General features: G+C 35.9%; 1 protein-coding gene across 5 annotated transcripts in view; it reads right to left on the reverse strand.

The window, feature by feature from the left end:
- PIK3CA (phosphatidylinositol-4,5-bisphosphate 3-kinase catalytic subunit alpha) overlaps nucleotides 1–22,487 on the reverse strand; it is an 85,830-nt gene that overhangs the window by 29,916 nt on the left and 33,427 nt on the right. For 4 of the 5 annotated variants that reach the window (XM_003894806.5, XM_031663561.1, XM_009201327.4 and 1 more), the window contains exons 2-7: nucleotides 10,462–10,889; nucleotides 9,736–9,945; nucleotides 8,062–8,312; nucleotides 6,116–6,361; nucleotides 5,317–5,402; nucleotides 254–359 (exon numbers count right to left, since the gene is read on the reverse strand). In XM_003894806.5, the coding sequence (XP_003894855.1) occupies nucleotides 254–359; nucleotides 5,317–5,402; nucleotides 6,116–6,361; nucleotides 8,062–8,312; nucleotides 9,736–9,945; nucleotides 10,462–10,813 (1,251 nt within the window). In that variant the 5' untranslated portion in view covers nucleotides 10,814–10,889. Of the gene's footprint in view, nucleotides 1–253; nucleotides 360–5,316; nucleotides 5,403–6,115; nucleotides 6,362–8,061; nucleotides 8,313–9,735; nucleotides 9,946–10,461; nucleotides 10,890–11,559; nucleotides 12,409–22,487 lie in introns of those variants that run through there. The other variant, XM_021934655.2, reaches the window with a different exon arrangement.

The following is a 22,487-nucleotide window of genomic DNA, read 5'->3' on the forward strand; positions in this document are numbered from 1 at the left end:
GAGATATACCTAATGTAAATGACAAGTTAATGGGTGCAGCACACCAACATGGCACATGTATACATATGTAACAAACCTGCACGTTGTACACATGTACCCTAGAAAATAAAGTATAATAAAAAAAAGAAAAAAAAAGATTTACTTTATTTATACATGTTTTATTTGTCAAATAAACATCTATCTTTACCTAAAAAAAATAAATAAATAAAAAAAGATAAAGGTAAACATAATTGTTCCTTTTGAAATACTTTACCTCTTTAGCACCCTTTCGGCCTTTAACAGAGCAAATGGAAAGGCAAAGTCGAGCAGCACGAGGAAGGTCAGGAATGTATATATCATAATTCAGCCATTCATTCCACCTATGTAAAATTTTAAAGAAAAAATAACGTATCAAAAAAAGTCTTCATCCAAAGTATATAAATGACTCCTACAAATCACCAAGAAAAAGATCAACCAAATGACAAACAGGCAAGAGACTGTTTGGAAAGGCACTTTATAAGATCATATTCAAATAGTTAAACACGAAAAGGGAGTCATTATTAGTCATACAGAAAATGAAAATTAAAATCTTATGGAGATATCACTATACATAAGAATGGCTAAACTATAAAGACTGATGATGTCAAGGGGTGGTAAAGTCATGCAGTAATAGGAAATCTCATACACTAAAGAGTATGGGGGTATAATTTGTTACAACCAATTTGGAAAGCATAATCAAATAAAAGTGAGCATATGTATTCCCTGTGACCCCCAGCTCCAATTCTAGGAATAACACCACAGAAATGTGTGCATTTGTTAAAAGCAGAAGACATGGGTATTTATTTACTTTGTGACTGAACTATACAACTATGGTTTGTATACTTTTATGCATGTGTGCTACATACGTCACTAAAAAACTTATTTATATTTATAATATATACATAATATAAATACATATTATGAATATATATTATTTATATATATGTAATTTTGCTCATAAAAGTCGAATAGAAAAGGAAAACTAAACAAGGTAAAATGAGATTTCCTATTATGATTATATTTAGTTACTTTCATACATAATATAGTTTTATCCAAAGGAATCCACTAATCTAAATAAATCAGTAGGTAAATAAAGTGATGGATACATAAAGTATTTGAATTGAAGAATAATTATTTTATAAAAGGTAATAAAACTTCACATTCATAAGGGAAGAATAAAACACTACTACAAAAAGTGAACAAGATAAAAAAATTATTCAAATTTTAATGACAAATTTCCTCAATTTACTGGGTGCTACATGTGAAATTATGTCTGTCTTTGGTGAACATATTTGTAAAGAACCACATACAATAAACAGTTTTGTATTTTAAAATAACATTACAATAACGGATAGAGTATGGGCTCAGAAATCAGACTGGAGTAGAATCTTATTTCCCCTTTTTCACTAACTGTGTGACCCTTGCTTTGTCTTTTGCCTCCTCTATGAAATGGGACTAATAATAGTACCTACCTTCATAAGGCTGATAACTATCTCATAAAATTAAATGAGATAACACTAGCAAAGGAATTAGAATAGCAACTGGCCCATGATAGAAGCTCATATGTTAGACAGTAACTTTAAAAACTTTTCAAATGTCTTCTTTATCATTCTGGTCTAATCTTGATTATAAATAAAGTAATTCTTAATCAACAATAAAACAGTATAAAAATTCTATTTTTAATTAGCCAAACTAAGTAATAAACTTCATCAGTAAAATAAGTTCCATTTATTCTAGTATTTTTGCTGAAGTATGGACAAAGATTATTTAAAATATGGTCTATTTATAGAAAGAAGACACATTTAAAATGGGGAAATTTGGCAAGAATTCTAAAGGTAAAAGAAACAATAAATGTTATTATTATTATTATTTTTTAGAGATAGGGTATTATGTGCCCAGGCTAAAGTGCAGTGGCTATTCACAGGCATGACACAGTGCATTACAGCTTCAAACTCCTGGGCTCAAGCGATCCTTGCCTCAGCCACCCTTAGCCTCCTGAGTATCTGGGATTTCAGATGCATACTACCATGCCCAGTAATAAATAGAATTGTAGAAACACATAGAGAAAAATGTTATGGGACTTAAGTCCACAATGATTTAAAAAAAATTAGGCCGGGTGCGGTAGTTCACACCGGTAATCCCAGCACTTTGGGAGGCCAAGGCGGGCAGATCACCTGAGGTCAGGAGTTCAAAACCAGCCTGGCCAATACGGTGAAGCCCCATGGGTACTAAAAATGCAAACATTAGCTGGGCATGGTGGTGGGTGCCTGTAATCCCAGCTATTCAGGAGGCTGAGGGAGAGGTTGCAGTGAGCTGAGTTTGTGCCATGCACTCCAGCCTGAGTGACAGAGCAAGACTCTGTCTTAAAAAAAAGAAAGAAAAATTAAAGATACATCTACTTAAATGTACCAGACTTTTTATTACTCCGAAATCTTTAGAAGTGCTCATAAATTAATAATAAGTGTTCTATACTCTTTCTAAGACAGCTATGTCCTACCAATCTACTTGTTCAGCCCTATGCTAACAAAATAAAGCATGTTTCTCTTTTCTTCTAAAGTTCATCCATCCCACAACACACAAACACACACACATATATACACGCTCAATTAAGTTCTTTGTTTCTAGAAAATGGTTGTGTGTGTGTATATAGTCCAAATTGATTCTGATTTTGGGAGATACTCATAACATGAAGAAATCATAAAGCATCTAATTTATCTAGCATAAAGGAAGCAGATTTGAAACAAATAGTAAGAATTTTTAAAGTCTACTTTTCTATCTTTTTAATAACTTCATATTCACTTATCTGATTTTTTGTTTTTGTCAGCACAGAAAAGTTTAAGAAGTTTACTTACATTTTCACACTACTACCATAAATACTTCACCTTTTAGACTACAGAATGCTTAAAGACAAATACAGACCCTTCTAAATAGCTATTTTACTAAAATTTCAACATTTTAATCATATATTATTAAACAAATTTATCTTTTTTTTTTTTTTGAGTCAGGGTATCACTCTGCCCCCCAGACTGGACTGCAGTAGTACGATCATGGCTCACTGCAGTCTCAACCTCCCTGGGCTCAGGTGATCCTCCCACCTCACCCTCCTGGGTAGCTGGGACTATAGTTACACACACCACGATCCCAGGCTAATTTTTTGTATTTTTGGTAGACTGTGTTTTGCCATGTAGCCCAGGGTGGTCTCAAACTCCTGGGCTCAAATGATCTATCTGCCCGGGCCTCCCAAAGTGTTGGGACTATAGGCATGAGCCACCACGCCCAGCCTATCTTTTACTTTTATAAAGCTAGTTTAACTTTTGGTATGTGAAACAGCTAGCTAGGATAATTCTATCCAGTATTATTCTGGGGTCTTTGCTTGGGGCTTGTTGAACTCCTTGGATTGATAGGTTTATAGTTTTTACCAAATATGAAAAAATTCTGGCTATTATTTTCTAAAATGTTGTTTTTCTTTTCCTCCTACAACCACCCCACTAATCAGTGTGAGGCATACGGTATGAGTGGGATATAAACTTTTGTTTTGGCAAGAATTTAAAAAGATCCTGGCCGGGCATGGTGGCTTATGCCTGTAATCCTAGCACTTTGGGAGGCCGAGGTGGGTGGATCACCTGAGGTCAGAAGTTCAAGACCAGCCCGGCCAACATGGTGAAACCACTCTCCACCGAAAATACAAAAAAATTAGCTGGGCGCAGTGGCACGTGCCTGTAGTCCCAGCTGCTCGGGAGACTGAGGTAAGTTGACTGTACTCCAGCCTGGGCCACAGAGTGAGGCTTCGACTCAAAAAAAAAAAAAAAAAAAAAAAAAATCCTGAAGTTGTTTGTTGTCACAATCTCATTTCTGACCTGAATGATATGCTTTTTGACCTACAATGGTTTATGCAGGCTGAGGAACTATCTTCCTTCCCTGTGGCAGACAAGGCTACCATCTCTTTGAACTTTACACAGGCTCTAGAAGGGTGGCAATCTTTAGCAACAAGACCAGAACTTTTTCTTGAATGTCTTAGAACTCAGTCTAACTTCATTATGAGATTTACTTCAGGAGGAGTCACTAGTTAGCTCTATTGTTATTTTATTATAAAGTCCAGTAACAATTTGAGTTCTCTTGAAATATTACTGCTATTATATTCAGGGGTACTCTTATTCCAAAATGATTCTATAGAGAGAAGCAAAGAAATGCAGGATAGTGAGCTATTGGATTATACTACTTTTTATTTCTTCATCACATCCAGGCAGTAATAATTTAAAATCCTCCCCATAACTCCCTCTCCCCCTAATAAATTAATTTGCTCCCAAAGACCCTTTATTTGAATGTCATAAATATCTATTCTTGGGAGTGATTTGAAGGAAACTGCCTCAGGGTAGTTTGGTTATGGAGTTGTTTGCCAACTCTTACTTCTCCTTCATGTGAATGATGATGGAGACAGGAAAAGAATAAAATGCTAGGTTTTTAATCTAATGTGGGGAATCATTAGCATAAAATTGTAACCATACTCTGCTCTCTCTTTGATACAATGAAAAGAGACAATCAGAAACTATTCTGATAAAACTTTAGACAGAATCAATAAAATAATCCTGTGACTGATACTCATTTGACAGAAAGTCTTGCTGGTCTATATATACATTTCTGGTTAATTTATTAAAATATAGCTTGTATAAAGCTAATGATGAAGTATAAAAAATATACTTTTTTTTTTTGAGATCAGATCTCACTAAGGCTGGAATGCAGTGGCACGATCATAGCTGACTGCAGCCTGGAACTCCCAGGCTCAAGCAATTCTCCTGTCTCAGCCTCCCTAATTCCCTAATGGCTGGGACTACAGGCACGTGCCATTGTGCCTAATTTTTTTATTTTTTGAGATGGAGTCTCGCTCTGTTGCCCAGGCTGGAGTGCAGTGGTGTGATCTCAGCTCACTGCAACCTCAGCCTCCCAGGTTCAAGAGATTCTCCTGCCTCAGTCTCCCGAGTAGATGGGATTACAGGCACCCACCACCCTCTGGCTAATTTTTAAAATTTTTAGTAGAGTTGGGGTTTCACCATCTTGGCCAGGCTGGTCTCAAATTCCTGACCTTATGATTCACCCGCCTCAGCATCCCAAAGTGCTGGGATTACAGGCGTAAGCCACCGTGCCTGGCCAGTGCCTAGCTAATTTTTAAGAAAAACTTTTTGTAGAGATGGGGTCTTGCTTTGTTGCCCAGGCTGGTCTAAAAAAATATACTACTTTTATTGATCACACTGCTAAACACTAATATAACCTTTGGAAATATAAGTCTATATACTTCCTTACCTGGGATTGGAACAAGGTACTCTTTGAGTGTTCACATTGTCACATAAGGGTTCTCCTCCATGGTAGATACCTGTTCGAACATAGATCTAAAAGAAAAAAGTATGTATTTACTAATGTATACACTCAACATACACATATGCACACACTAGATAGAATCAAATATAAAACCACGGAATTTTTGTTCAGATATAGCTTGGCTCTCCTTTTCTTCACATATATAATAAGTTAATACTGATGCAGAGTCTTCACCAAAATTAGTTGCTGCCTTCATCCACTAATAACAATGGAGATGTCAGACTACTAAAACATAAATAAAGGTCCACAATTCCTTTAAGGCAGGTATGTAATTCAGAGCTTCCATATTTTAGAAAGCTAAATTAGTAAACGTACTTACTAAATACTACTTTCCTTAGCTGATGAAGCAGTACCTCATAAAGACATTAATATTTCTTTAATAAGATACATGAATATTTATACTAAGTGGGGTTAATAAAGACTATAAAAACCCTCACTTAAGGTTGGCTCAGGTCTTTCTGCCAAATGAATTCTGTAAAACTTTTGATTTTAAGGGCTAGAATTGTGAATATTAGAATTATTAACAAAGGACTGTGAGCTGTATAATAGCTAAGGTAGATGGAAGCTCAAGTAAAATTCATGATATATTTTTACATTCGGAGATTTGGGTGTTCTCCTAACCATCTGAAAACATACTACAGGTCAACAGATTACTGCATAGTTCAAGAAAAAGGTTATATAAAATAAATTCTATAAAATAATAAGCATTAGCATTTGACTTTACCTTATCAATGTCTCGAATATTTACATTCACGTAGGTTGCACAAAGAATTTTTATTCTGAGTGCACTATTTATAACCCAAAGGGATTTTGTAGATGTTTCTCCATTCATATATGGTGTAGCTGTGGAAATGCGTCTGGAATAAGATGGCATTGTAAAACAGTCCATTGGCAGTTGAGAATAAAGGCTTTCTTTAGCCATCAACATCAAATTGGGCATCCTCCCAAGCATTATACAGCTTCTTATATACTGTAAGAGATTAAGGGGGCAAGCCATTTCCTGTAAGATTTTTCATTTTAAAAGTAACATGTAAGAGTATTATGAGAATGTACATATTAATCTGCAAAGGCGATAAACATTATAGACCACATTTATTAGTAGTTGCTATAACATTTAAAATACTAACATTTAGGATTTAGGTTGAAGCACAAGATCAACCAAACACTTCTGAATATAAATTGCATAAAGAAAAAAATTAAGGTCAACTTTTGAAACTATAGTTCTACCCTTAACTGGAGGCCAAAAAAGGAATTAAAAACAAGGATCATGGGATACTCATTATGAAAACATTGTATTTGGTAACAGAAAAGCAGTATCACTTAGGACACCTCTGTCATTCAATCTATTAAGTCATATTCATGTCCCATCCAAAGGCTGCTGTTCACTTGCTTTTTTGTCCAAACGTACTGAGAAACATTAGTTTTGCTAAAATTAAAACAAAAAAACACAAATAGTGGAGACCAGTAATATTATGGATAAATATTTACAAAAAATACTAAATACACTGGTCTGAATTTCGAAATGGTAGTTAGGATAGAGATTTTTAATATAAATGTTACCGTATACACATTATTTTCCTACCCATAAGCCCCACTAGACAATAAGCAACCTGAAGGCCAGGACCAAGTTTTATTTGGTATTGTAAATTAGTACTTGACATATGCTTGGCACAAACATAGTTGCTTCTTATAGGTATTTATTTAATAAATAGAAAAAGAGAGTAGGAAAGTACCAATAGTGTATCTTAACAGTAGGTCATGGATTTTTTGAAATGTCTATTTCAATCCATTCCAGGGTCACTGGTTGGAGGGGATAAAAATCACGAAATAGGCTGGGCATAATGGCTCATGCCTATAATCCAAGCACTGTGGGAGGCCGAGGTGGGAGGACTGTTTGCGCCCAGAATTAGAGACCAACCTGGGCAATATAATGAGACTTTGTCTCTAAAAAAAAAAAAAAAATTTGCTGGGCATGGTTGGTGGCACATGCATGTGGTCCTAGCCACTTAGGAGGCTGAGGTGAGAGGATTGCTTGAGCCTGGGAGGTTGATGCTGCAATGAGCCATGATCATACCACTGCATTCCAGTCTGAGAGGCAAAGCAAGACCCTGTCTCAAAAGACAAACAAACAACAACAACAACAACAAAACCCATGAAATAGCTATATTTGGGAGCTAGAGTAACTGCCAACATTTTCAGCCTCTCAAATGAATTAATCACAGAATTAAAAGAATAAATTTACAAATGCTATTTACTAATATTACTTATCAATAAGTATATTCTAAAAATACAGATACTTGGTTGGGCACGGTGGCTCATGCCTGTAATCCCAGCACTTTGGGAGGCCAAAGCGGGTGCATCATGAGGTCAGGAGATCAAGACCATCCTAGATAACACGGTGCAAACCCTGTCTCTACTAAAAATACAAAAAATTAACCAAGTATGGTGATGCGCGCCTGTAGTCCCAGCTACTCGGGAGGCTGAGGCAGGAGAATGGTGTGAACCTGGAAGGCGGAGCTTGCAGTGAGCCAAGATCATGGCACTGCACTCCAGCCTGGGCGACAGAGCGAGACTCCATCCCCGCCTCAAAAAAAAAAAAAAAAAAGATACTCATCCTCAATGTGATTACTTTTTAAATTAAAAATTAGTATTTTGAAACTTGTTACTCACCTTATACTGACTCAGAGGATATTTTTCTAGGAAGTATTCATCACATCCACACACTTTTAAAATATACTTGCCCTGATATTCTAAAACACAGAGTTTTAGCTGTTCAGAGGATAGCAACATACTTCGAGTTTTTTTCCTGATTGCTTCAGCAATTACTTGTTCTGGTACACAGTCATGGTTGATTTTCAGAGTATACTTCTGCTTGTCATTATTTGGAGAAACTATTACCCAAATCACCACTATTATTTGCCCTATAACAGGAAAACATTATTAGATGCAATCACCATATCTCTTTCATTTTTCAAGGGAAAAATTTCAACAAGTGTGCACTATCATTACTTTATCCATATCAGAAATGCTTTTTAATCAGCCCAATTAAAACTAGGTAAATATCAGTAGAAATAGAAAATATTCATATCTGAGCGGGCTGCCAGACCATTCTCAACTCTCACGTTTTATGACAAGCACACAAAACTGTGACAAGTGGGTCACAAGTATCTGAGACCAAACTAATTTCCATTCTAAACTGTATGACATTACTGCATGGGTACTGCCCCTGTGAACAGTGATTCATGATGGTATCAAAGGTTCGACAGTGCCTAAGGTGAAAGAGTTTCTGGTAACCATGGGAAGTAAAGAAAGAACCAACGGAGGCTTAAAGATGTTGAATTAGAATGACAGAAAATGTGAGGGAGGAAAGGTAAGAAAATCAAGAGGGGAGAGGAAATGGATTGTCTAATTTTCTCCTTTTAAGATTAACTAAGCCAAGAGGCCAAAAAAAAGAAAAGAGAAAGATGGAGAAAATGGGAAGACAAACTATGTAGAGAGGCTTGGGTGTTCACAGTAAATTTCTTTCAAGTTGTCTATATGCTGAAAATTTTTCACAAAAAATGCTGGGGAAAATGAAAAAAGCATTTCACTTAAAAATATATGCTAGAATAGAATTTTGAAAGATCTTATGTTGCATTAAACTACTTTGAAAAATACGGATAAAATAGTAGTAAGATGTCTTAACTTAGTCTACTGATAGAATTTGATATTTAATAGTGTGTGAGAGTTAACTCAAACTGATAATTTTACTTTGTTACCCTCAAAAATACAGACATTTATCTGATACAATGACATGTATTTCGAAAACAATATAGTTTATATAGTTTCCTGTTCACTTAATTCTAGAAACTGATATATTAAATGTCAAAAATCTACCTATATATTATCACTCATGATCAGAATTACTGCATTTAATATTTAGGAAAATTACTTATTTTTTTCTGGTGTATTTATGATATGTAACAACAAGAATGTATAAAGTTCTCCCAAAATTTCATGAAATGTTTCTATTTATACTTGTTTTTCTTTATGAAAAGATAATCAGCTCTATTTCTGAATCCTAAAAAATAGTAAATTTCAAACTCATACTTCTTTCGCTTTATAGACAATTTACCAAGAAATCAGTATCATATTCATACAAAAATTCAACCAATAAATATTGATTGTACACAATTTGTATTTAGCACTCAACTATGTCTTGTCAGTATAAGCAGTCCCTGCCTTCAAGCAGCTTACTATCTAGCTGGAAAAAAAAAAAAAACCAAAAAAGACTATACAAAGATTTAGGCACAGGTAGAAGACTGCACTATAGTAACGATTAGAGTAGATTAGTCATTTTCTTACCTTTATCTAATTTATTATATATGTGCTTTGGCAATTCTGGCGAAGATTCTACATTTGGAGGATAGACATACATTGCTCTACTATGAGGTGAATTGAGATCCCTAAGATCCACAGCTTCTTTACAAACATTCAGAATATTTCTTCGGAAGTCCTGTACTTCTGGATCTTTAACCATATCAAATTCACACACTGGCATGCCAATAGCAAAACCTTTAATAAAATTACATAAAGAATATAACATTCTATTACATACATAGTATGAACATGTTTTTTTACAAACAGGGAACTCTGTAGATTTGGAAGATCACAACAGAGTAAAAAAAGTACCTCTAGGTGAAAAAGAATTTTTGATGAATGCATATATATTAAGAGTTGATAAAGTCCCAAATATTTTTAATACATAAAAAATAATATATTCAGCAATTTAGAGCAAAGGCAGCAAACATTCCTATCAATCATTTTTAAAAGAATAACAAAATTGAGATATAACAAATCTAAGTCATCCTCCAAATGATATTTCTTAAATAAAACCTTATGGAATAATATCAAGGTGTTAAAAATAGTTCCATAGTTTGATAGTAAAACATACTTTAGATTTATAATGATTTTTATTTAGAAAGCTATTTAAGATTACAAAGGGATTGGTTTAGACAGAAATATTTTAGTAAGAGACAACAGTTAAGCTTCCTAGTGATTTGCATTTTAGAATAGGATACTGTATCATACCAATTTCTCGATTGAGGATCTTTTCTTCACGGTTGCCTACTGGTTCAATTACTTTTAAAAAGGGTTGAAAAAGCCGAAGGTCACAAAGTCGTCTTGTTTCATCAAAAAATTCTTCCCTTTCTGCTTCTTGGGTAACACTTACGAAAATGTAAGAAGATTCATCTTGAAGAAGTTGATGGAGGGGGTATTTTCTTGCTTCTTTAAATAGTTCATGCTTTATGGTTATTAATGTAGCCTCACGGAGGCATTCTAAAGTCACTATCATTCCATTTGGTAGTAAACATTCTACTAGGATTCTTGGGGGCATCAAGTGGATGCCCCACAGTTCACCTGATGATGGTCGTGGAGGCATTGTTCTGATTTTTTGCAGGTTTTACATATAAAACTACTTTAAGGAATTAGACGTATGGTTGTCCCAAAGCAGAAACCTAAATCAAAGAAGGAAAACGTAAGTTAAAAGAGATACAACTACAGAATACATTTGTAACATTGCTAAAATGTAAAAACTAATTTTCCATGGTTTGACGTGATTAGGTTAAGTAGTAATAATTCATCTTAAATATTTTAATCGAGACTGTTGCTCTAAATTAGGCTATAAAGAATTTATTTCAGCAGAGATTAGAAAAACCACTTGTATTTAACTAAATTTAATAAAGTCATTTAAGAAAACATTATATATATTTGAGTGGATTTTCTAAGTCAGGTTTCATCAAGCCAGAGATAAGGCTATGGGAAGAATGAAAAGTAAGCTGCAAAAGTAAATGCAACCCAAAATTCCCGTTGCATATCACCTTTATTATTCTCTTCTATCTTATGGAACAACAGAATTTAGGCCAGAAAGAATCTTTTAGATCATGGGTCCACTGCTCTTATTTTAAAATAAGTAAAACCATGCCTAGAGAAGTCAAATCCTTTTCCTTTTTCACTCTCTGCCCTCATTTCACTCTCTGCCTCATGTAATAATGAGAAATTTTATGGCTTAGTCTTTTCTTTCTTAAATCAATCTTTGTAATTTTCCTTTTTCTTTTTGTGTTGATTCTTATCTAGGTGATATCTTAGACATTCTGTTCTTAAAGTATGATTTAGGTATATACTCACAATATTAGAAAGTGTCATCAATGATTTTTCCTTGAAGTATGAGGATGAATTTGTAATGATCTACCTACTTTCTCAAATAACCCAGTCCTAACACTTCTGACTGAAATGAATCTACACGTAAATAAGATCCATGACTCTCTTTGTCAGTGCCATGTTCCAATCAGTTTGTAATATTTTAAAAACTATTAAGTATTAATTATGAGTTGAAGGCCCTTAATTTTTTAAGACATCAACAATCCTGGGGGTCTTTTAGAAGATATTATCAAAATCCATAAAACACAAGTTTACTTCTTGCTGTTTATATTTTCTTTTATTCAGTGAGTGGAACTGTAAGAGTATATCAAAAGGCAAAGTGAGAGATACCAAATAAGAAAAAAAAAGAAAGTTAAGCTACAGAAATGAATCAAAAAGGCCCAGATAATCTACTATATTTGATTAGTCTATCAGGACTTGTAGGTAACAGCTATAAATGACACTGTTTGCTTATGCACCAAAAGTGCATTGGTGCTATCCCCAGCACTATGTTGGGTGTGGGAATCGAATGATGAATAATATAGACATGGCCCTTGCCTTCACAAGACAAAGCAAAGAATATGAAGATTATGTGTATGCTGTGTGTGGGGTAATTAAATTCACACTTACAAAACAGAATAAATGCTATCCTGGAGAAGTGCCAGGTTCTATAAAAGCACATAACACGGTCATCAAGTTTGGGGTGGGAAGGTTTCCCATAGTAGGTAACATAAACTTAATCCTTTAAAGATAAGTGGCCAGGCGCAGTGGCTCACATCTCTAATTTCAGCACTTTGGGAGGCTGAGGCGGGTGAATCACGAGGTCAGGAGTTCAAAACCAGCCTGACCAACATGGTGAAACCCCGTCTCTACTAAAAATACAAAAATTAGCTGCATGGGGTGGCACATGCCTATAATCCCAGCTACTCAGGAGGCTGAGGCAGGAGAATTGCTTGAACCTGGGAGGCAGAGGTTGCAGTGAACCTAGATTGCTCCACTGCACTCCAGTCTGGGTGACGGAGTGAGACTCCATCTCCAAAAAAAAAAAAAAGCTAAGAGTTGAACAAACACAAGAAAGAGGAGAGGAAACCTGCCATCCCTTACTCCTCTCTCCATCTCACACCAATCAACATCTAACCCATGAACAAGCTTCATTAATTCTCTATTCTGTCTACACTCTTTCAAATACCACTCTGTGGTATTTGGGCTGGTCATCACTATCTCTTTTCTGGACCACTGCAAAGGCCTAAATGGTCTCCCCGAAGCTATGCCTGCCCCCTATAATCCATCTCCCCTCATAGCCAGAGTGACTTAAAGAGAGCGAGAGGGCCTAATTTGATTATACATTTATGCTGTACCAATTCTTGGTTGCAAACAAATAATTATGGTATGCTTCAGAGTTATAACATATAAAGGATGTGAAGAGTAGGAATAGCAGAAATTTTTAGCCTTTTTCCCACCCACAGAAATACAGAAATTAACTGGAAACAATGAAGAATGTAAGAAAATTATTTTTTGATAGTTGAAACTATTTTTCTTCAACTTATAAAAGAGATCCATTGAACTTATAATATTTAAAATAATTGTCCTATTTACTACATGTAAAAAATTTCATTGGCTAGTAAAAAGACCAGATGGATCAATCTGTATGAACAATTATAGAAGTGACTTAAATTTTTTTAAACCTACAAAAAATTTGAAGAATGCAAGGGAAAACGCCAAATGACTACTTTTAAATGACATGCCTGCATAAAAAAGTTCAAATGAAAACAAAACCAAAACCACAAGCCACACAAAAACAGCAGCTGTGTTTATGATTTTTCTCTGCTGAATGGCACTGACAGGTCTCTATTATAGAACTACTGGAGCAACTATTTTATATAATAAACAACAACCCACAGGGAACCCTCATATGTTCCCTAAGTATTACTAAGAAAGAAGCCTAGTTAGTATAGTAGACAGATCACTGGTTTTATTCCTTATTCTACAGTAGTATATTTATGGGTAATTAACTATTAAATACTCAAGACACACCCTTTTCATTAAGAGAATAAATGTGATTATGGTAATAGAACACTTGTTGATCCTGGAAGGCAGGCACGGGTTGAAATTCTGGTAGACAGAATGACAGCCTTTTTATTTGTCAGATGGTTATTTGTCTTCTCATGCCAGGTCTTATTCTGTACAAACCATTACCCCCGGGTTCACATAAAGTGTAGAAGTGGCAAATGGAACTAACATTTGTTTTTTGAGTATGTACCATGTACTTGGGTGGGCAGTAACTCTATTGAGGAAGATAGTATCATTTTACATATGAGAAAACTGAAGATCAGAAGTGAAGTCACTTGCCTCCAATACATGGATTTTGAATCCAGGTCTAGATTATTTTAAAGCCCATACTATAACCATGCTGTTATTTGGGTTTCAGTTATGGCCAGGCAATATTCACCGGTAGTGAATAAGAGAATGAGCTCTAATTTGAATCTACACTAGATTCAAATTTTGGCCACCTTAGTCACTAGTTGTATGGCCTCGGGTAGTTTAGTTCATCTCATTGAATCTCATTTTTCCCATTTGTTAAATTGGTATAATAATGGCATCTACTTCATTGAACTGTTGTGAAGATAGATGAGGTGATATATGAAAAATACATAAGCACAGAGATCAGCACACAGTAAGCACTTAATAACTGTTAAACATTAGTAATAAACTTGTAAAGTATTACCAAATTATCTTTTCAAGCTTATTAGGAATTATACACTGCTGGCACCAGATGGGGTAAGAAAAGGTTTTCGGAATTTTTTTTTTTAACCAAGAAGGCAAGTAAATAAGGAGCTTCATAAAGAAGTTATATTTCAAGTGCTAATACCTGAAGGTAGCAAGGCTCACACACAAGCCTGGAAGAGTACTGAGTGGCTCAGATGCCGGTGCTTTCCCAGCTGCTTCCAGTTCCCCAGATTCCCAGGATTCCTATTGAAATGTTATAGCTATCTACAGCTTAGGTGTCGGGAATCCCTTGTTATCTCTCTCTACCCTGTTTTTGTTGAGAAGTACCTGCTTAATGTCAGTCTCAAGGCTAAGTATGGTACAAAAACAAAGGTTAAAAAGATGCTTTCCCTTCTGCAGTTAAGGGCCTCATAGTTTACTGGGGAATGACTTTAACAATGTGATAATTGTTACAAGATAGAATATGAACAATGGAAAAGCCTGAGGAGATTAGGGAAGGCTTCAGAGAGGTAAAGTTTCAGTTGAATATTATAGATTAAAAATTTCACAGAGAGGGTATGGCCTGAACGTAAGAGAGCCTATAGAAGGGTGTTCTAGATTGCCACAAGAGAGTGTGTATAAAGTCAGACCATGAAAGAATGCGGCCTGTTCCTAGCAATACAAGCTGTTTTTTATTACTTGAGTCTAAAGTGCAGGGGAACAGGTGGAGTATGTGACAAAGAAGGAGAGGTGAAAGGTAGGTAGGGGCCAGATGTAAAAACATGTTAGAGTTTGAATTTTATGTTGTACACTGTTAGTAAAAAGAAGACTCTGGGCTGGCGGCTGTGGCTCACACCTGTAATCCCAGCACTTTGGGAGGCTGAGGCAGTAGGATCGCTTGAGCTGAGGAGTTCCAGACCAGCCTGGACTCAAGACCCCATCTCTACAAAAAACAAACAAACAAACAAACAAAGTAGCCAGGTGTGGTGGTACATGCCTATGGTCCCAGGTACTCAGGAGGCTGAGGTGGGAAGATCTAAAGCCTGGGAGGTCAAGGCTGCAGCAAGCCATGATGGCGCCACTGCATTCCAGCCTGGGCAAGAGTGAGACCCTGTCTCAAAAAAAAAAAAAAAAAGTCTCTTAAGTATTTCGAGCTAAAAATGACATGATGCTTTTAAAATGGTTTTTAAATTCTCTCAGATTTCTTTAAAAATTGCTTTTCAAGTGTAGGTTATAATCAAATGAACATTAAAGTGTAAAAATTACATATTCTCAATTGTCTAGAGAAAAATCCCTAAAATTAAGAAATCAGAATATATAACATTTTAAATAAAAGGGCCTTTAGACTACAGAAAAAATTAAATACTGATAAAGAAGATGGAATTATTAAATTTAAAGCAATAGAGGGGGATAAATCACTATAAAATTATGCAATCCTAATGTAGTTTGGAGGTTTGAGGTCACAGAATTAAAAACGTATTTACTAAAAATAAAACACTTTAAGGGTCAAGAAACCAGTCTATTGAGGTTTTGAGTTCAGAATGCCAGGACTAAAGATTCATATGCATATTGACAAATCACTACTATCTGGAAGTCTTAAGAGTAAATAAATTGGTTTTGCTTATCCTAATTTTCTATATATCGAAATAAGTTATTTCAGTTTGAAGACTGTTCAAAATAGAGCAGTCCTATTTTCTTAGAAGTGTGTGCAGGTGCACCATTCACAATTTACCTTTTTGATGAATTACAGTCCTCATCATAAGCATCAATTACTGGGCTATACTAAAACACAAACAGCAAAGCTCTTCAGGATTATTGAGAAATTTGGTGGAGAGTTGGGGGTACATTTTTGGTCCTAAAACCAACAACCCCAGGTTGCTGAATGCCTCCCATTTCTTTGTTTTCTAGCAGTCAATGGTCACTTCTGAGCGAAGGCCAACCTGCCTGATTATAGTAGCATCTCCTTCTTCTAGTCAGCATTGACATGTGACCACCATTTTACAAACTATAAACTACAGGCCAACAGACCAAAAGATAATACAAGAGGCTCTGCTGTATGACCTTAGGAGCACAAAATATGTGACAACGGATGCCTCGATCATCAGAGATTTTTGTTTACTTCTTTCTTCTGGTGTTAAAATTACTGTTAAAAGTTACTGTGCTTAGGAAGGAAGTACTTAAACTTATCTTCAGAAAGCCTGAACCTGCGTTAACTTGTTGGTATGGACTGGGTCTGCATCAGCAGTCCAATTGGGTAGACAGTACTACCCAGCAGAAGTAACGATACCTTTAAGAACAACATAAGTAGCAGAAATAAAGAGTAAAAAACAGTATCAGATTCTCCGTTGTCATTTGACTTTTATACTGGAAAGTTTCTTAATTCATTGGGCAATTCACTATTTTGAACACTTGATACGTACTCTTTTAGACCAAGAAGATAATGATATCTTGACAGCTTGATTTTCAATCCCTAAATTGAAAGCCTTTCTCTATTTACATTAGAATTCTGTTTCTAGATTTCATTATTTAAGGCAAGGATGGTCAAAGTAAGACCCACAGGCCAAATCCAACTCACCACTTGCTTTTGTAAATAAAGTTTTATTGGAACACAGGTAACAAACTGTGTTTATATAATGTCAATAATACTTTTGCACTGCAACAACCGAGTTGAGCAGATGCTATAGAGACCATATGGCCTGCAAAGCCTAAAATATTACTATCTGGCATTTTGCAGAAAAAAACTTTGCTGATCCCTGTAAGGTATAAGAATTACCTGGTATCAACTGGATAAGTGCCCAGTGGCTAAGTTATCCCAAGCCCTGCCTCTGCAAACCACAGTCCTGCAGTGTCAACCTAAGTTCTTTAAGCCATTAAGTTAAAATCTTGAAATAGCAAAGTATCTCAGAAGTGATTTAGGTGGGTACTTTCATTGCTAGGAGCTTACTACCTGATAGGAAACTTTTTGTGGAGTAATTCTGAAGTTATCCCTAAACATTGTTACTCTGAAATTATCTTGTTCATTCCCTCAGTTTTGCTTTCTCTATCTCATCACATACTTGAAAGCTATTAGACTTTCCCCTGGGTCTTTTTCCGCCAATTCCTTCAACCATAATTCAGGCAAGATAGTTTACCATCTCATTTTTGCCATTACTGGATATGCCCTTTTGCTAATATTCATCTCAAAATGTGGCAATGAAAATCTTGTACAATATTCTGGAGTCAGTATTTCCAAGGCAGAGTACAGAAAACTATTACTTGACTATGGATTACCAGTCTCTATAAATAGAGCCTAAGACGTTTTCTGGCTTAATTACTTTAAAATACGCAAAAAGTATATTTTATATATTTCAGTTCAGGTTTCAATTTCAAAAGTGTATTATGTTTAAAATACTTATATTTTTAGGCCAGGCATGGTGGCTCATGCCTGTAATCCCAGCACTTTGGGAGGCCGAGGCAGGTAGATCACCTGAGGTCAAGAGTTTGAGACCAGCCTGGCCAACATGGTGAAACCCTGTCTCTACTAAAAATACAAAAATTAGCTGGGCACAGTGGTGGGTGCCTGTAATCCCAGCTACTTGGGAGGCTGAGGCAGGAGAATTGTTTGAACCTGGGAGGCGGAGGTTGCAGTGAGCCAAGACTGCGCCATTGCACTCTAGCCTGGGCAACAAGAGCAAAACTCCATCTCAAAACAAAACAAAACAAAACAAACCACCAAATACTTATGTTTTTAAAACATCGATATTGTATCTGCATTAAAAAGTCATTAAAAATAAGAAAGAAAGTTATTTTGAAGCATACCTCAGCACAATGGCACAACTGGCAGCCCGATCAATGCAAACAGCCACAATTTGCTAAAATAAGCAGCTTGTATTTTCTAGTTATTTATGTTCCACAAATATAGAAGCTGTTTAAATGTTTGCTGAATGACCAACAGTTTGTAAAACAAGTTTTACCCATACTTTTAGATATATGTTGACAAAATGTTTTCCACTCTCATTCTTAGATAGAGCGAACAGGAAAAAAATAGTTTTGTGGCTAACTCAGTTACATCTCTTTATTTGTTCATGTTAGGGGTCAGGAAACTATACCCCAAAGTATGATGCTTTGACATGATGAGTTCTTTGAACTAAAAAAGTAGCAACAGAACCAAGGTCTGACATTCCCGTGTACCTCTGTCTCTCCATCCTCTTCTCTCCTAAAGTGAAGAAAGGGCTTTCTCTGAAGTTTCCCTTATCAAGAGGGAAGTTTCTCCAGAAGGAATGTAATTATGAATCCCATCTCTGGAATCTACATTAACTCCTATCACAGAAGAGGAGACTAGAGGTCTGCACACCCAAGACACCAGGCCCATACAGACTTTTCACCTAGTCTTCTGAGGGCTACTACCTGAGAGACTTTATCCACACAGCAAGACAATTTTTGTTTGCAGTGCAGTTCTTCCCCTCACCCTCCAGGAGCCTTAAGCCATATTTGTTTCTGTAGCTAAAAGTACTATTTAAGCTTCAGCTCTCTGGCCTTATCTGAGTCTCATACTTTGTAGGACCCCTATGCATATGCATACGATACATTTACATACCTTTTCTCCTGTTAATCTGTCTACTGTCAAGTTTATTTCTCAGACCCAAATACTGAGCCTCCAGAGGAGAGAGAGAGATGGTTCCTTCACCCCCCTACAACTCATTAACTAGGAGGAAAAAAAAAAAAAAGCTTTTCTGATTTTTAAATTACCAAATGAATCTTTAGGCTGATTTGGAACAGAACAAAACTTCCCTCTTCATTTGCTACAGAAACAACATGATTCAAATCTGGGTTAATAATTCGATGGTCTTATTACTGCAGTTGAAACTTACTTTAAATATTTCTAGAGTCAGTTACTCCCTTTTTAAACGTTACCACAGCCTTTTATATGTATTTCTATAACCGTACCTCAACATACTCATTAAAATTATCTATAGTTATGTTTGACCTCCTATTAGGCTACGGACTTTTTCAGGATAGGGTCTTTTATGCAGGGGGTTGTGGGGGGGGTGTCACTATAATCCTAGAGCATAGAAGAGCAGGTAGAAAAACTAAATTGTTGAAATTACTCCAGTGAAAATGTAACAAGCGCCTAAACAAAGAGAGATAGCAATAGAAATAGTAAGAAATGGATGGTTAAAGAAAAATCAAAAGCACTCAGAGACTCAAATTTGGATTTGAGGGATAAGAAGCATAATTTTAAACAAATTTCACTATAGTGGAGATGCATGGGAAGCAAGTATCCTTCAGTACAATTTTCTGGACCCCAGTTAGGGCCTCTAAAATTCTCTTCCTCTAAGAGTCACTGAGCTGTTTCTGGAGTGAGTCCAAAGGGACAGCTGTAATATATACTAGCTCTGGAAGGATGCATATTATCCATTTCTTTCAAAGTGCTGTCCTTCACCGACCTTTAAAAGCTGGCCATGAGAAAACAGATTTAACTCACACTTTTAGAGTGACCAAAAGACCTTTACAACTTCAGGGTGGAAAATCAAGTTCTCATCACTAGTATGCAAAAAATTTAAATTCCTTTAGTGAGGAACTGCAATTCATTTTCACTATTAAATTCATATTTATAGTGCTAAGAAACATGTTATAAAAATACATTTCAGAGACTTAATGAATTATATAAGACAAGGGTTTCCTAATATGAGGCCCATGAATGGATTTAGAGAGGATCTGTGCTAACACATTTTTTTTTAATGACAAATAATTAAGGCTTAGGTGAGTAATATTTATAGCAACGTAGACTTCTGATTATCAGTAAATGTGACCAAGGTGGGTTAAAAGAATCCAGTTTGAATAGCAAAATCAAATGGTAAAGAACCATTAATGAAGTACAGATTAATATTTGGTTCTTAGATTACTAAAGCATGAATTTTAAATTTCATATTTTATAAAAAGAAACCATACCAGATACTGAAACGTGTAGTCACTAATTTTCTCAATTTGATTTTTATTTTTTGATTTTTCCTTTTTTTTTTTTTGAGATGGAGTCTTGCTCTGTCACCCAGGCTGGAGTGCAGTGGCATGATCTCAGCTCACTGCAACCTGTTTACTGGGTTAGAGCAATTCTCCTGCCTCAGCCTCCCAAGCAGCTGGGACGACAAGTGTGTGCCCATGCCCAGCTAAATTTTTTGTATTTTTAGTAGAGACAGGGTTTTACCATGTTGGCCAGGCTGGTCTCGAACTCCTGACCTCAAGTGATCCGCCTATCTCATTCTCCCAAAGTGCTGGGATTACAGGTGTGAGCCACTGTGCCCGGCATACTTGAATTTTAAAAATTCAAATTTTAGTGTGCACAAGGACAAATTAAAGTTTCTTAAAATGTAAGCTCAAAATGTGACTAAACATTAATAAAGGTGAAGGGAAGATACGATTATGAGAAAAGGCAAATGTACTTAATGTGGAAAATGATATATATTTCATATTATACCATTTAATAGGATACAAATGATTCCACAGTGATAAAGAGTTTTCTACTAAATATTTCTTTTCTTATTTAATTATTTTATTTCTTTCTTTCCTGGGAAGAAGGGAGTCAAGGCAGATTATCACAGTTTCACATAAAAGCAGCAGCAGGTAGTCAGAAGTAAACCGTCATCCTCAGTTCCAATGACCCTAAATCAGGTAACACTGAAAATTCTGTTTACGTTTTCACATCAAGAAGACTGTATTTGGTAAATGATGATTTCAAAATACAGAACTAAAAGAATGACTACTATTCCAAATGGAAAAAAATATATTAACATTTGCCTTTGGTTTTCTAGTAGCACAATACTTGGTCTCCAATTCTTTTATTCCTTTTTATTAACCAGCCCACCTTGTGACCAATGGCATGCACTGGTAAGACAGGTGGACAGAATTAGGGGTGTCTCCTGGCCAAAGAAAAGGACAAAAGCTAATCAAACCACAAAGAGAGCCTAACTAGTGACTTGAGCTTGTACACATCTTTAGCAACACCTGTAGCAAATGAATAACCAAGGAACCTGGAAACATTTTGGAAATCTCCAGATTTTTTTCAGCTATGGTATTATTTAATATACAGTAGCAAAGAGAACAATGTATATTAACAAATCTAATCCTAAGCAGAAATGGTCCAACCAGTATTTCATTTTAGTTGAGATCAGTGCACCATCATCCTCAATTCCACTGACCCTAGAGAGAACTCTCCAATTCTCAAGTCTTCCTTGTAGGCTCATTTGAAGGTAGTTTCCTTATTTGCAAAAGGTGAATAAGAACAGCTACTATCACAAAGTAATGTTATAATAATTAAATGAGGGTCGGGCATGGTGGCTCATGCCTATAAACCCAGCACTTTGGGAGGCTGAGGTGGGCGGATCACAAGGTCAGGAGATCGAGATCATCCTGGCCAACATGGTGAAACCCCGTCTCTACTAAAAATACAAAAAATTAGCTGGGCATGGTGGTGGGTGCCTGTAGTCCCAGCTACTCCGGAGGCTGAGGCAGGAGAATCGCTTGAACCTGGGAGATGGAGGTTGCAGTGAGCCGAGATCGCGCCACTGCACTCCACCCTAGGCGACAGAACAAGGCTCCATCCCAAAGAAAAACAAAGAGTTTAATGAGATAGTATACGTAAAGTCCTCAGCATAGTGCTTGGAACACAGAAATTCAATAAAGGATCCCTGTCTCTTATCTACTGGATCAATGTTATCTAAATGCATGTGTCCAGAAAGGGAAACAGAACTTTACTGTTTTAGGCTTGTTGTAAAGAGATGGTAGATATTATCTAGTTAGAACTCCTACACTTAGTAAAACACTATTTGGTTCACTGAAGCAACACTTAAAGGAAATTTGGTATCATATAGAAGGTAACTTTTTAAATTAGAGAAAAAAAAACCACTTCCCTTATAAAATGACTATAAAGTAGCATCTTTTACATACACAGAGAAACAATCCTAAGGTATTTAAGTTTGGCAGCTGTATATCCATTTCAGGACCAACTGTATATACTGAAGACAGTGAAAATAGAAGTCTATACACCTGATTGCCTCAATGAAAATTTAACCAATGAGATCAATGAAGAGATCAACCTAGCAAGGAATTGTGGTCTAATATAAAGGAAATGCAAAATACGGAAGGATTCTTGAAATGTTACTGCAATTTCCTGCTAAGCAAATTTCAGCTCCTGTGGAACTCAAAGAGAAAAGGTCCTGATGGTTTAACCTTTT

The sequence above is a fragment of the Papio anubis genome, chromosome 2 (genome assembly GCF_008728515.1).
Source record: "Papio anubis isolate 15944 chromosome 2, Panubis1.0, whole genome shotgun sequence".
Taxonomy (NCBI): domain Eukaryota; kingdom Metazoa; phylum Chordata; class Mammalia; order Primates; family Cercopithecidae; genus Papio; species Papio anubis.